We start from the raw sequence: 15148 nt of genomic DNA, 5'->3' as shown, positions 1-15148 counted from the left end.
ATGGTTGGGAGGATAATAGGGTAGATTGATTTTTTATGAGCATTTATTACTTACTAGAACGCACAACGAAAAATTTACATATTAAACATAGAACGCACAACGAACGCATAAAATACGCATAATGAACTCGTAAAATACGCATTACGAACGCATACCGTACGCATAACGGACGCATGATACACGCACACATAAGCAGTAAATTTTATTCATAAAATTCTATTAAATATTTTAATTAATATATATCTTTGTTTGTAAGTTACTTACATTAAAATGATGAAGAAATAAGGAATATGAATATATGATGTTTATGGCTCTTGTTAGATTTGTATGATTTCATTTTCTAATCTTGAACATGATACTTGAACAAGTACAAATGGTTTATGGCTCTTGTTGGATTGTATTTAGGGAAGAGGAATAAGGAATATGATGTTTGTTTGGAAGTTTGTGTTTGGCAATTTCGTTCAAAGATTAGTGTTTGAATTTCTTATTTGTTTTAAAGCAAAAAATAATAATTTTATAAATGATTTTGAAATGTTTTTTACATAGTACGCACAACGAACGCATAAAATACGCATAACATACGCTTAAGGCACGCACAACAAACGCATAAATTACGCATTTAGTACGCATAAAACACGCACACATTCTATTAAATATTTTTGATTACTTACATTTAGTATGGAGTATGGACTGAGGGGCCGTGACATGAATAATAATTTTCGTTAGCTGTGGACTGACGGGTGGCAAATATGGTTGAGAGGATAATAGGGTAGGTTGAATTTTTATGAGCCTTTATTTACAATTTATTACTTACTATTGCTCAACATTAAATTTTTCACTATATAATGCAGGAACGTTTGCCTTATGGCAAAGTGTCAAAGCAAGCTTCTCTTGTAAAAAATCTTACCTTCTGTTGTCCAATATAAATAATCTTTGACAACCAAGCTTTCCATTCATTACTACGATATTTATCCTCCTCCCATGAAATTGATGCCAATAACTTGTAAACTTAAACCTCTCTAACCTGACCAGGTTTCTGTTAACAAGTTATTGGCATCAGGAACATGGGAGGAGGATAAGTATCGCAGTGATGGAGGGAAGGCTTGGTTGTCAAGGTGATTTATATTGGACAACAGAAGGTAATGCAAGTTATAAATGTTGTTGTCAAGGTGACTATGTATAAAATGTTGTTGTCTTGTTGAAGATGTACATTAGGGTCTCTTGTAAAATTGTATTTGTTATAAATGTTCTTTTAATTTGTTCTTATATTTTTTATATTGTACATAGTCATTAAATGTTCTTTTTTTTGTATTTAAAGATGTACATTAAATGTTCTTTTTTCTCTTTGACTTTATCTTTCATTAAAAATACGCAATGTTGACGCAGAGACCACGCACAAAAAACGTATGGTGAACGCATAGTTTACCAATATATAACGCATAAGATACGCATAATGTACGCACAATAAAATAATTAACACTCCTGGTACTCAAACAATACCTAGAAAATCATGTTTTATTAACTACTAATACAAAATCATACATTAAATTACATCTGCTCCAAAACACGCAATGTGCACGTAGGGTGTACGCACAAAATACGCATAAATACGCATAGAGTACGCAGTGTTCTGCTTTATCGACGGCTCGACATTATATAATACTGAACACATCCAGCCCGCATATTAAACCCTAAACTTATTTGCTTGGAGGTTTCTTCTACTGCGAGACTGCGAGTTGGGTTGCTGTCTTCTCCGTCCGACCAGCGTACGCTTCTGTCCGAGCCTCCGAGGCTGCTGTCTCCTCCGACCTGCATCAGGTCATATAAAAGATTAGTAAGAACTCGTTTGCTTCCTAAAATTTCTCTCAATCAGGATGGTCAAAAATAAGGATAAGGCTGCATCAGGTCATAGAAAAGATCCAGCATGGAAATATAGCACTCAGGTGGATGTAGGAGGAAGTGATAAAACATATGTCTATCTGAAATGCAATTACTGTGATAAAGTTGTGAAAGGTGGTGTGACTAGGATGAAGGAACACCTTTCAGGCTCTCACAAGAATGTTGCTCCATGCTCCAAAGTTCCTGATGCTGTAAGGGAAGAGATAAAGTCATACATGAATAAGTCTACCACATCAAAACATCTTGCACAGAAGCAATTTGAGGATAGAGTTGATGCTGGATCTTACTACGGGAGTGAGCGCAGCGTCAGGGATTCATCTTCTTCTATGAAGCCCATTTCATCTAGGGGTGCTAGAGGGCCTATGGATCATTATATGGTTGACACATCAGAGGATAGGCCTTCTACTACACAGAAGATGGCCCCAGAAAATGCAAGAGAGGCGCGGAGAGAGTGTGTAAGGATATAGGCAGATTCTTCTACGAAAATGCAATTTCATTTAATGTTGCAACATCACCTGCTTATTACAACATGATTCGTTCAGTTGGAGCATTTGGGAGAGGGTTCAAACCTCCAACCATGTATGATTTAAGAACATGGATTTTGAAGGAGTTGGAAAGCACTGATAAAAGCATTGAAGAAATTAAGAAGACTTGGGCCCAAACAGGAGTAACAATTATGTCAGATGGGTGGTCTGATATCAAACATAGAAGTCTGATCAACATCCTCATTAATAATCCTTATGGTACTGTGTTTTTAAGGTCAATTGAAGCATCTGACCAGGTCAAAGATGCTGAGTTCATATTTAGATTATTAGATAGCATTGTTGAAGAGATTGGAGAACATTTGGTTGTACAAATTGTGACAGATAATGCAAGTTCTTATAAGGCTGCAGGTAATAAACTTATGGAGAAGAGGAAACATTTGTATTGGACTCCATGTGCTGCACATTGCATAGATCTGATTCTTGAGAAGCTTGGGGATCTACCTCAACATAAAAATGCACTCACTAAAGCCAAAAAAATAACCAAGTTTATTTACAACCACTCTTGGATTCTAGCTCTTATGAGAAAGTTTTCGAAGAAAGAAATTCTAAGGCCAGCCGCAACAAGATTTGCCACCGCATACTTGACCTTAGAGAGCATGCTGGATGCCAGACAACCTTTAGAGGCTATGTTCACATCTACACAGTGGTTGAGTTGTGCTTGGGCGAAGAAGGCTGAGGGAAAAGAGATTAGAAAGATTGTTTTAAATGACAGATTTTGGCAAAGTGTCTTATATGCCATTACAACCACTAGACCTTTGGTTCATGTTTTAAGGATGGTGGATGCTGAGAAGAAGCCTGCAATGGGTTTCATCTACAATGCTATGGATGAAGCCAAAGAGATGATTGCCTCCAACTTAGGAGGCAGTGAGGGAAGTTTTAGGGAAATTTGGAATATTATTGATGATAGGTGGGAACTACAGCTTCACCGACACTTGCATGCCGCTGGCTACTACCTAAACCCTCAGTATCAATATGTAGAGAACAAGTCTACAAACCCTGAAATAAAGTTGGGATTATATCATTGCATGGATCGTCTAATAAGTGATGCAACTGAAAGATCAAATGCTGACTTGCAATTGGTACCTTTTAGGAACAAAGAAGGTTTTTTTGGATTACAACAAGCAAAAGATACAATTGCCAAACGATCTCCAGTTGAGTGGTGGATTCAATTTGGTGATGGGACTCCAGAATTACAGCGTTTTGCTGTGAAAGTTTTGGGCTTGACATGCTCTTCATCTGGCTGTGAAAGGAATTGGAGTACCTACAACCAAGTGCATACAAAAAGGAGAAATCGTTTGTCGACATTGAGGATGAACTCACTGGTGTACATTATGTACAATAGGAGACTCATATATAGAAATTTGAAGAAAAAAGGATTAATAAATGATGAAGATCCTTTACTTTGCAATGATGTGGCATCTGATGATGAGTGGTTTGTAGATGATGAAGTTGAAGTGATGCCGTCTGAATTACAAGATGAAGATTTAAATGTTGATTTCTTTGATGGTCTTAAAGCATCCACATCCACCACAATTCAAGAACAAATCAAAAAAGGTATATAAATAATATAGTTTTCTTTTCTTAGACTTTTATTAATGTATTACACTATTATTCATTATGATATTGTTCAAAAATATTTAGGAAAGAGGAAGATAAATAATAATGAGGAAGAATAAGCTGATTGGGAGATATTGGACTCTATAGGAGAGGGGGAAGAGGAGAGAGCAGTTCATCATAATAATGATTCAAATGAAGACCCCCTTAGTGATGACTGATGAGTGATGACAGTGCTGATGACTGATGAGTGATGACAGTGCTGATGACTAGTGAGTTCTTATGTGATATGTCTCCCTTATTTATTCTCAAAGATGTGGTAAGTAGCATTTTTATGTTTTATATATTATTTACTCATTAGTATATACAAAATTTAATATTTTATGTTTACGCAATTTTTTGATTTTGAGGCTTACGCCTCAAATCGCCTTGAGACTTACGCCTCGCCTCACGAACGAAAAACGCCTCAATACCCGAATACGCAATTTTAAACCTTGCTTCAAGATTTATGTAAGTTTTAATATATATAGCGTGAGGCGTAAGCCTCATGCCAGTGAGGCGAGGTGGGCCTCAACCAAGTTGAGGCGCAAGCCTCATAAAAAAAACTCGAGGCGTAAGCATCGAGGAGTTTTTTACTGGAATTGCGCAAAGGCGGGCCTCATATTGTGCAATTTTAAACCATGGGTTGATTATAGGTGAAGCCCTGGATGCATCCAGAAGCCAAAGCTTGAAAACCCACAGGCCGAATCTATAAAAGAAAAAATGATTGGGCAACTTAACTGCCACTCATAATTGTAATAATTTGGACTTTAAACTTTATGTTCCTATTGGTTGATTATACATACATGCATGATTGATTCTTTACTAAATGTGCATTTAAAATGTATGATTTTTTTATGTTTCTTCACTTGCTTTGAGTAAGAGTGGCTTGGACATGAGTTATGCGGTAAACTCTTAGGATAAAACTAATTTTTCTACCAATTAATATGTAAAGAGTCTAAAATCAATCATAGAATAACAAATTTTTCAAATAAAAAAATTGCATGGCTCTCTATGATCTATATTTTTCAAAATAAAATGATCATGCATGATCAGTGTGTCTCATGTAGAAAGTCATCACATTAAGGATTAGATAACAAATAAAATATGTATTTAGTGAGTCAACATTTACATACATACATCGTTATGCATCTTAGCCCAAAAGTTAATTTGTAAGCCTTATCTTCTAAATCAAAGCAATTTTCTCTATCCTCCATATGCATTAAGGCTGGATGTCATAATTTTAAGAGAGTTTAGGTGGATTAGTTATTCGGTTGTAAGTCCAAAGTTCAGGATGACTTAGTCTCAAGTGGGTGTAAGTTTGTAAATCCTTTGCATTTTGTTAAACATAGGTTCGAGACATTACCCCTTAAGAAGTCCTGAACTTAAATCTAGGATTCAAGAGTGATGTTAACTACAATTACTTCATAAGCCCTCACATTTTGGGCATTTTCTTCTACTTGTGTTATTAGAATATAAGCTCCAACTTTCAAAATCAAATTAATCAACTCAAACAAAAATCTAATTTTAAAATATAAAACCTAACACAACATAGTTTGAGCACATCTGAGTTTCTCATAATCAAGTGCTTCTGTATTTTCCTTTCTTTGACTTCCATTCTTAAAAATTTGATTTCAAGTTAATCACATATCCCTTAAAATTTCTAAAGGTCAAATCTTGAACAAGAATTTCTCAAGCTCAAAAGTGAAAATATTAATCAATATTTTAATGATTATTTAGAAATCACTAATTTAATCAAAAATATTATTAAGAAACAAATAGTTGAGTATAATTATCATAAGGGCTTGCCCCTATGAGGTATCTATGACCCAGAATAAAATAAATCTTATTCAACCAAATATTGAATAAGGAAAAATCTCTATTAAAACATAAAATTGTGAGTTTTGTTATTGAGTTTATAATGAAATAATATATTTGTCCTTTGGGATAATATATTAGTTTCTATGATGTGCTCGATCACGAAATATCTCAATCCGTTTAGGATGACAAGATTTCTCCAACAGGGTCGTATTGTATATGTATGGTCAAACCGTTCCAGAGATAAAGTTTATCATCCATTCTATTCTATTTAGCAAAATTTTATATTAAGTGTTGGAGATGAATTCAATAAGCAAAATTGTACCAGCCACTTTCACATCTTATATTTAACCGGAAGGGGACAAGACAGAATAGATGAGATTAACGACAAGTAGATGACAAGCTTGCTCATGCTCTAATAGCATCTAAGAGTACTTAAAAATTAATTTATTATTTTCATTATAGTATTGGTGCTTATATATGTGTAACACAAAAGTTGAATAGGAAAAAAAGAATACTAAAAATATAATAGAAAATTCTCAAAATAGTCAAACTATTCATGAGTGGCCAATTTAGTCCCTGGACTTACAAAAATTGATCAAAATACTCCCTCATGATGTAATTGTGATATAAGATTGATCACAGTTTAGTCCCTTGACTACCCAAAAAAGACCCCAATTTATCCCAAATGAACTATTTTGAATCAATTTTGTATAGCCAAGAGACTAAATTGGAACCAAATGATATTTTAGGACTAAATTGGCTATATATGAATAGCCGTGAGACTATTTTGAAGTTTATCGCTATTATTAAATAAAGAGAATATTTACTAATTACTAATCTGATAAATCTCTATAATAAAAAAATCCATGATTCTTGAATTTTAGTTGAGAAATCTAGACCATTTTCTCAAACACTTATCTATGCAAATATTTTATTATCTATGTGTACATGCATACATAATTTTTTGCAATTATGAAATTGTTAGGGTCTTTTTAAACAAAAGGCTTTGGGGGTTGTTAATTTCTACATAAGAGTTAGATTTGAACACATTTTACACCATTGGAATCCTCTTGACATGCTATGTATCCTTTCATGTAGTTTTTATAATTTCCTTGCATCTAGAATTTAGAAGTATGATTTAGTGCATATAATTATCATTTAATGAAATTAACTTCTTAAATTAATATAACAACAACAAGTCTTTATCTCACTACGTGGGGTCAACACCATGAATCATTTTTCTCCATTATGTCCTATTGATAGTCAAATTCTCATTTAAATTTAATTAAAAAATATCATTTTTAATGCTTTCTAAGCAATTCTTTTAAGTCTAAATTGACTTTTTAAATTATGATGCATTATTGTATGTAAAATTATCCATATTATACGACCCATATATCATGGGATAAAAGCTTAACTTTGTTGGTTGTTGTAAATTATCCATATTATAATGCATGCATTTTCTCGTGGCTGAATATCATTTATGCAAAATAAGCATACATTGTTGGTTATTGTATGTTCAGTTGCATGTACGAGTTATGGGAATGGTCGATCTTTTTTCCCATGTACTGTATGAATTTTTTTTTATTTTACTGGCATGAATTTTGAGATTAGTATTGGTAAGAAATTTTTGCGAGGATGGAAAACAAGATAACGTGATAATACCAATTCTCTATATCTTCTAATGGAAACTTGTTTCTATTTTGGTTGATGGACGCACAACAGCAGTAAAGGTGTGTGGGAGTTTGGATAGTGTGAGCACAAAAACCTGTAATAAACTTGATGATTACTTGGGTTTTCCAAAATACCCATAATTGTTTAATCCTGTAATTCATTGTGAATGTTTGATATATATGTCCATTATTTAGTGAGAGCTTTGTTGATTACTAATTGCTAGGTTTAAGAAGACAGAATTTGCAAGCAAGTAGAATCTTTTGGAGAATGATAATTGGATCCAACAAATTGTGACGGTTTGTGAGGCTCAAGAATAATTTAGCAACAAAAAGTAGCATTTGCAACTTTCAAGGTTGTGGTTGACGTTAATATGTGATGGAACTCTAAGAAAAACCATATAAATTCCTTTTCACAACACAGCCTAGAGGATTCATTGATTGGAGAAATAGTTAGCCATGGATCTTCCCCCAATAGGAAGCCTCAATCTCAAAAATTTAAAAAAAAAAAAAACTTTGGTGAAAGCGTGAAATATCTAGGTAGTTAATATTTTCAATTTGTCCAGAGAATAACTTTGATTTTGCTAACCCAGATAGTTGTCAAGTTTTTAGGATTTCATAAAATTAAATCAGTAAAGGTAAAGTATCAAAGTTTGCCAGCATGTACATGATTTTTTTACCTTTCTCCATCAGGATGAGTAATTATGACATCTAGGTCACCACAAAATGCTTTCCCACGTCTATATGATCCTCCGCAAATAACCACCGCCTAAAAAGACAAAAAAGATTAGCTTTCTTCATGTGTATACAATAACCAAGAAAGACTAATTAGAAATCCATACAGTCAGAAAGCTTAAGCTTATCTAAAGTTATTCCATGAGGGGAAAACATAAATAATATAGATTTAATAAACAGGTGTGATATATATGAATTTTTCAAGTAAAAGGTGTAGGCTTTTAAGTAATAATTTAGTTAAACGGAAAGAAAGTCTTAAGGCCATATCCTATAGATTAATTTTGAAAATATTTAAACGTATTAGTATCAATATCAAGCAAAAACAAAATATATCAAAAGCTTGTGTGTTTCCCTAATAGGAACATCAAATTCAAATCAGTTTATACGTCCATGTCGGCAGTAGTCTCGGGAAAAAAATTCTTTGAATCACAATTTATACGTTATGATTTGCTTGATTTTTTATTTGGCGTATGAACTAAAGATGGTCAGTAACAAGAGCCATTAAAGATCAAAAGCAAAGGTATTTACCTATAACTTGTAGATTTTGTAAATACAAATGTGTTCTGTGTTTTATGAAAGATAATACAGTGAGAAGCAACAGGAATGAAATTTTTCATAGACTTCAGAATATATGTCTGACGATGCCCATGCATGCCATTTAAACCAGTGCAAGATTCATTCAGGAAAAAGGGAAAATTGATAGATGGACGGAGCATGTTAAGAATCCAGGAAGTTCAAAAAGGAACCAAACTGATGGGTAAGTCTATTGCTAGCGCAGTTTGCACTGCTAATGATGACCAAACTTCTGTTTGATGGCTTCTTGATTTCAAGTGATTTTCTCAAAAAAGCTAGACACGAGCTTGAACTGCTTCAAAAGAATTTCATCTCTTATTGTCAAAAACAAGTCCCCACCAGACCTCAATTTAAATATTCTTTGCACAAAGATCAGATTCAGAGCTTGGAAAATTAACCCTAGTTCGACATATAGAATTCCCTAAACAAAACTTCAATGTCATAAAGCGAATAAACCTCAGCAGGTAACGTCAATCAAATAAAAGTACATTTGTAGAAAAAAATGTTACTTTTGCAGTTGTTTCTAAGAACGCACCCCAGGCAGAATTTCCTCACCAACCTTTTGCAGAAGCTTCTCCACTTCTTTGGCCTGTGAGTGCGAGCACGAAAATAAAAGTAAAAGAAGTTTATCTTAGATGAAGATACAAATGGAACATGAGAAAACAAGCCATAATCAATCAAAACTCAAGAAGTCTCCTTGCCTCATGCCGGGGAATCCTTTTCTTAATATCATCAAAAAACTTCAACCCTAGCTTCTGTGAATTGGTTAATGAGTCCTCCTGTTTGAGATCATCAAGGGTGCGATGCCCTTTCTCATATAATTTTAGTGCCGTTGCAGGACCAATTCCCCAAACCTCCCCAAAAAGACTGATTACTCGTACCTGCATAATCAACTTTATAGCAAGTTTTACCAGGCACATGCATGGTACCATACAGTGTCAAACTCTAGTGGTGGAATCAAAGTCCACCCTACGTACACATAGCTGTCAATGGCGCAAAATAGCGCGCGCCATGACGCACGGCGCGGCGCGGCGCACCTACGGCGCCATGTTCATGGCGAGGCGCATGTGTTTAAAATAGCGCGCGCTATTTGCGCCACATGTGAGCCATGGCGCATTGCGCACGGAGCAAAATAGCGCGCCAAATTGTTTTTAAATTTCCTTATACTTATGAATATTTTTTTATATTTCAAAATATATCTATGTATTAAGATAAACGACTATTCATTGCCCTAATTTCACGAAAGATTTTCTGTTTGCTGCATCTGCCGAACACATCCCGCAGTCCCTAAGTCGAGATCGTTGAATCTATCCCGAAGTCGAAGGTTTTCTGTTTTCTATTTGCTGCATTCGCTACTTCAGCCGAATCCAGCCGAATCTGTCCCGAAGTTGAAGTCGTTGTTTCCGCTGAATCGTCCCGCAGAGCAGTGCTTCTGCCAAATCCGCCCCCTCCTTCGTCTGTTCTAATTAAAAATCTTACCAGCTGACTCTGATTTGCAACCTCCGTCTGTTCCGCACAGCTCTGTTGTTTTGCACGGCTATTTCTTACAAGAATTTACAACTTAACAGGTATGCTCGGTACCGCTAAGTAAATGCTCGGTACCTCTATGTATATGCTGGATACCGCTCGGTACTGCTAGTTACTTGCTCTGTACCGCTCGGTACAGCTCGGTACAACTAGGTACCAGCTAGGTACAACTAGGTACACGCTCGGTACACACTCGGTATTGCTAAGTACATGCATGATACCGCTCGGTACAGCTATGTAAATGCTCGGTACCGCTCGGTACATGCTCGATACCACTAGTTACATGCTTTGTACCACTCGGTACAGCTCGGTACAACTAGGTACACGCTCAGTACATGCTCGGTATTGCTAAGTACATGCATGATACCGCTCGGTACCGCTAGTTACATGCTTTGGGCTCGTTTTGCAACAGCTGTTGACCTTCGTATAATATCCAAAGGAAACAAAAATGAAATGATACCTCTGCTCTGTTGAATCCCCGATATCCCGCAAACCTCGGACTCGACGAATCCGCGAATCCCGCTGAAACACTGTAGACGCGGCGCCGTTCGTATCGCATCCCACGAATCCCGCATCTCACCTCGATCGTTACCCATTGAGGTCGTTAAATACTGCACCAACTGAAGGCTTCGACATCCACGATCGCTACAGCTCTTCTCTCGATCCTTAACCCTTCTTCCTTTCCCACTGCCGAACTCTCCGATCTCCATCCCGATCCTCTCGATTCATTCGGTCAGAGAGAGAGAGAGAGAGACTTCTCCATACCTAGCCGATCGAACCCTTCTCCGACTCCTCCTTGGCCGGACGGCTTCGCTCCTCAGACGACTTTCCGTTCCGATCGGAGCGGAAGTTACACATTTCGATCGGAAGCCACAAGGGGAGCTCGCCACTGTGAAGTTAACTTCCTCCCGTTTGTGCGTTTCTCCGACCCGACGCCTCCTCTTCTCAGGCCGCCGATCTCCTCCCGTTGCCCCTGCTCGGTTCGATCCAACAGAGAGAGAGAGAGAGAGGGAGAGAGGTGAAGCACTTACCCGTCGACTGCCCTAGAGGACTCCGCCTCTTCGACGACTTCCTTCCCTGTCTGGATCGGGAGCTTCAACACTTTGATCGGGTGGCAACATAGAGAGCTCACTTGCTGTGAAGGGTAACTTTCTCCCTTAAACGCACTTTTTCGGCCAAATCCCATAAATCCCTCATTTCTAATTAATTAGAATTAATTTCTTTAATTATACTTAATAAATTTTAATAATAAATGGTTATGATTTAATTATAATTAATTAATTTAATTATATTTAATCATCATTAATAATTATTAAGTATAATTAATTGAAATTAATTAAAATTAATTATCTTTAATTATGGTTAATTATTAATAATTAGCTATGATTAATTAGAATTAATTGTAATTAATTATTTTAATTATATTTAACTATTATTAATTATCATTAAATATAATTATTCAAAATTAATTATAATTAATTATAACTAATTATTATTAATTACGATTAGTTATAATTAAAGAGAAATTAACTATAATTAATTATATACATCTCTTGCCTCGATCCTCGGGTTGATACCGCCAAGCCCGCGAAGGTACGAACTTTTTAAACTCAGATCCTCGCTTCCGTTGTGTGCGGCGGACAGGAAAACCGCCTATACACGCCTTTATTGCGCGTGGTGGGATGGGACCCCGGTCCGACGCCTACGACGAGGCGGGAATCGCCTAAACTCTACTTCGGTGTTCGTGGCGCACCGGAAAACCGCCTATACACGCCTTTATTGCGCGTGGTGGGAAGGGACCCCGGTGCGGCACCTACGGCGAGGCGGGGTCACTCATAAGTACCCTAGTAGTGGTAAGAAATTTTTGCGAGGATGGAAAACAATATAACGTGATAATACCAATTCTCTATATCTTCTAATGGAAACTTGTTTCTATTTTTGGTTGATGACGCACACAGCAGTAAGGTGTGTGGGAGTTTGGGATAGTGTGAAGCACAAAACCTGTAATAAACTTGATTGATTACTTGGGTTTTCCAAATATACCCATAATTGTCTTAATCCTGTAATTCATTGTGAATGTTTGATATATATGTCCATTATTGTGAGAGCTTTGTTGATTACTAATTGCTAGGTTTAAGAAGACAGAATTTGCAAGCAAGTAGAATCTTTTGGAGAATGATAATTGGATACAACAAATTGTGACGGTTTGTGAAGGCTCAAGAATAATTTAGCAACAAAAAGTGGCATTTTGCAACTTTCAAGGTGTGGTTGACGTTAATATGTGATGGAATCTAAGAAAACCATATAAATTCCTATACACAACACAGCCTAAGGATTCATTGATTGGAGAATAGTTAGCCCATGGATCTTCCCAATAGGAAGCCACAATCTCAAAAATTAAAAAAAAAAAAAAAAAACTTTGGTGAAAGCGTGAATATCTAGGTAGTATAATATTTTCAATTTGTCCAGTGAATAACTTTGATTTTTGCTAACCCCAGATAGTTTGTCAAGTTTTTAGTATTTCATAAAATTAAATAGTAAAGGTAAGTATTCAAAGTTTGCCAGCATGTACAAGATTTTTTTAACCTTTCTCCATCAGGATGGAATTATGACATCTAGGTCCACACAAATGCTTTCCCACGTCTATATGTCCTCCGACAAATGACTCCACCGCTAAAAAGACAAAAAGATTAGCTTTCTTCATGTGTATACAATACCAACGAAAGACTAATTAGAAATCCATACAGTCAGAAAGCTTAAGGCTTATTTAAAGTTTATTCATGAGGGGAAAAAACATAAATAATATAATTTAATAAAACAGGTGTGATATATAATGAATTTTTTTCAAGTAAAGAGGTTAGGCTTTTAAGTAAATAATTTAGTTAAACGGAAAGAAAGTCTTAAGGCATATCCTAATAGATTATTTTGAAATAATTTAAACGTATTAAGTATCAATATCAAGCAAAACAAAATATTATCAAAAGCTTGTGTGTTTCTAATAGGAAACATCAAATTTCAAATCAGTTATATAACGTCATGTCGGACAGTATCTCGGGAAAAAATATCTTTGAATAACAATTTATACGTATGATTGATTGCTTGATTTTTTATATTGGCGTATGAACTAAAGATGGTCAGTAAACAGAGACATTAAAGATCAAAAGCAAAGGTATTTACCTAATAACTTGTAGATTTTTGTTAAATACAAAAGTGTTTCTGTTTTATGAAAGATAATAAGTGAAGAGCAACAGGGAATGAAATTTTTCATAGACTCAGAATATATGTCTGACGATGCACCATCGCATGGCCATTTAACCAGTGCAAGATTCATTCAGGAAAAGAAGGAAAATTGATAGATGGATGGAGCATGTTTAAGAATCTAGGAAGTTCAAAAGGAACCAAATTGATGGGTAATCATAATTGCTAGCGGCAAGTTTGCACTGACTAATATGACCAAACTTCTGTTTGGATGGCTTCCTTGATTTCAAGGTGATTTTCTCTCAAAAAGCTAGACACGAGATATTGCTTGAGACTGCTTCAAAGAAATTTCAATCTCTTATGGTCAAAAACAGTCCCACCAGAACTCCCCATTTAAATATTCTTTGCACAAAGAGTCATGATTCAGAGCTTGGACAATAACCTCTAGTTCGACATATAGAATTTCCCTAACAAAACTTCAATGTCATAAAGCGAATAAACTCAGCAGGTAACGTCAATCAAATAAAAGTCATTTGTAGAAAAAAATGTTACTTTTGCAGTTGTTTCTAAGCGCACAGCCCAGGCAGAATTTCCTCACCAACCTTTTGAGAAGCTTCTCCACTTCTTTGGCGTGAGTGGCGAGCACGAAAATAAAAGTAAAGAAGTTTATCTTAGATTGAAGATACAAATGGAACATGAAGAAAACTAGCCATAATCAATCAAAACTCAAGAAGTCTCCTTGCCTCATGCCGGGGAATCCTTTTCTTAATATCATCAAAAAACTTCAACCTAGCTTTGTGAATTGGTTTTAATGAGTCCTCCTGTTTGAGATCATCAAGGGTGCGATGCCTTTCTCATATAATTTTAGTGCCGTTGCAGGACCAATTCCAAACCTCCCCAAAAAGACTGATTACTCGTACCTGCATAATCAAGTTTATAGCAAGTTTTACCAGGCACATGCATGGTACCATACAGTGTCAAACTCTAGTGGTGGAATCAAAGTCCACCTACGTACTGACATACATATAAAAGAGCAATTGGCATGGAAAAAAATATGTTTGAAAGAGGAAAAATATGAAACCACAATCAAGAGAACTCGTTATAAAGTCCTCTCAAATAAAAGGTCTACAAAGTTCACATCACATAAAGTTTCATTGCTATCATGTGCACAAAAGAATTTTCCACATCCCTAGCTATCTGAAATTAAATAAGAATGGTAAGCAACAGGTCATGAAATCATGGTATGCTTCAGTAGTGGATATACATAGCTCGATAATCTACATCCAAGTAAAAGTCGATAAATCGTAGTGGATATAAGCTGATTATCGTAATTGGGAGAAGGGTATCATCAGAGCAACATTGGTTTCATTAAATGGATGCACATGAGGTCACATGTACATTCCAGGGCTACAGAGAAGTTGTCCTGACCATTTATCTAGCACTAGTTTGAGGCGAGGGTGCATCAAGCAAATTCTTACGTTCAATGTTATGGTTTTCGGAGAGCTAAGACTCTTATATATAAATTTTTAATAATATATTATATTTATATATATATATATATATAAAATATATTATATATATAATATA

At 35.6% G+C, this 15148-nt stretch overlaps 1 protein-coding gene across 1 annotated transcript in view; it reads right to left on the bottom strand.

Annotated features, from left to right (window-relative positions):
• The window catches only part of LOC110095115 (DNA polymerase lambda), a 57737-nt gene that overhangs the window by 17332 nt on the left and 25257 nt on the right, over positions 1–15148 (bottom strand). Inside the window, exons 7-9 of the mRNA XM_028691863.1 lie at positions 9538–9717; positions 9372–9425; positions 8209–8297 (exon numbers count right to left, since the gene is read on the bottom strand). Of these exons, the coding sequence (XP_028547696.1) occupies positions 8209–8297; positions 9372–9425; positions 9538–9717 (323 nt within the window). The remainder of the gene's footprint in view (positions 1–8208; positions 8298–9371; positions 9426–9537; positions 9718–15148) is intronic.

This window comes from Dendrobium catenatum, unplaced genomic scaffold (assembly GCF_001605985.2).
Source record: "Dendrobium catenatum unplaced genomic scaffold, ASM160598v2 original_scaffold_76759, whole genome shotgun sequence".
In the NCBI taxonomy this organism is placed as follows: Eukaryota; Viridiplantae; Streptophyta; class Magnoliopsida; order Asparagales; family Orchidaceae; genus Dendrobium; species Dendrobium catenatum.
This window is presented reverse-complemented; position numbering and strand designations above follow the sequence as displayed.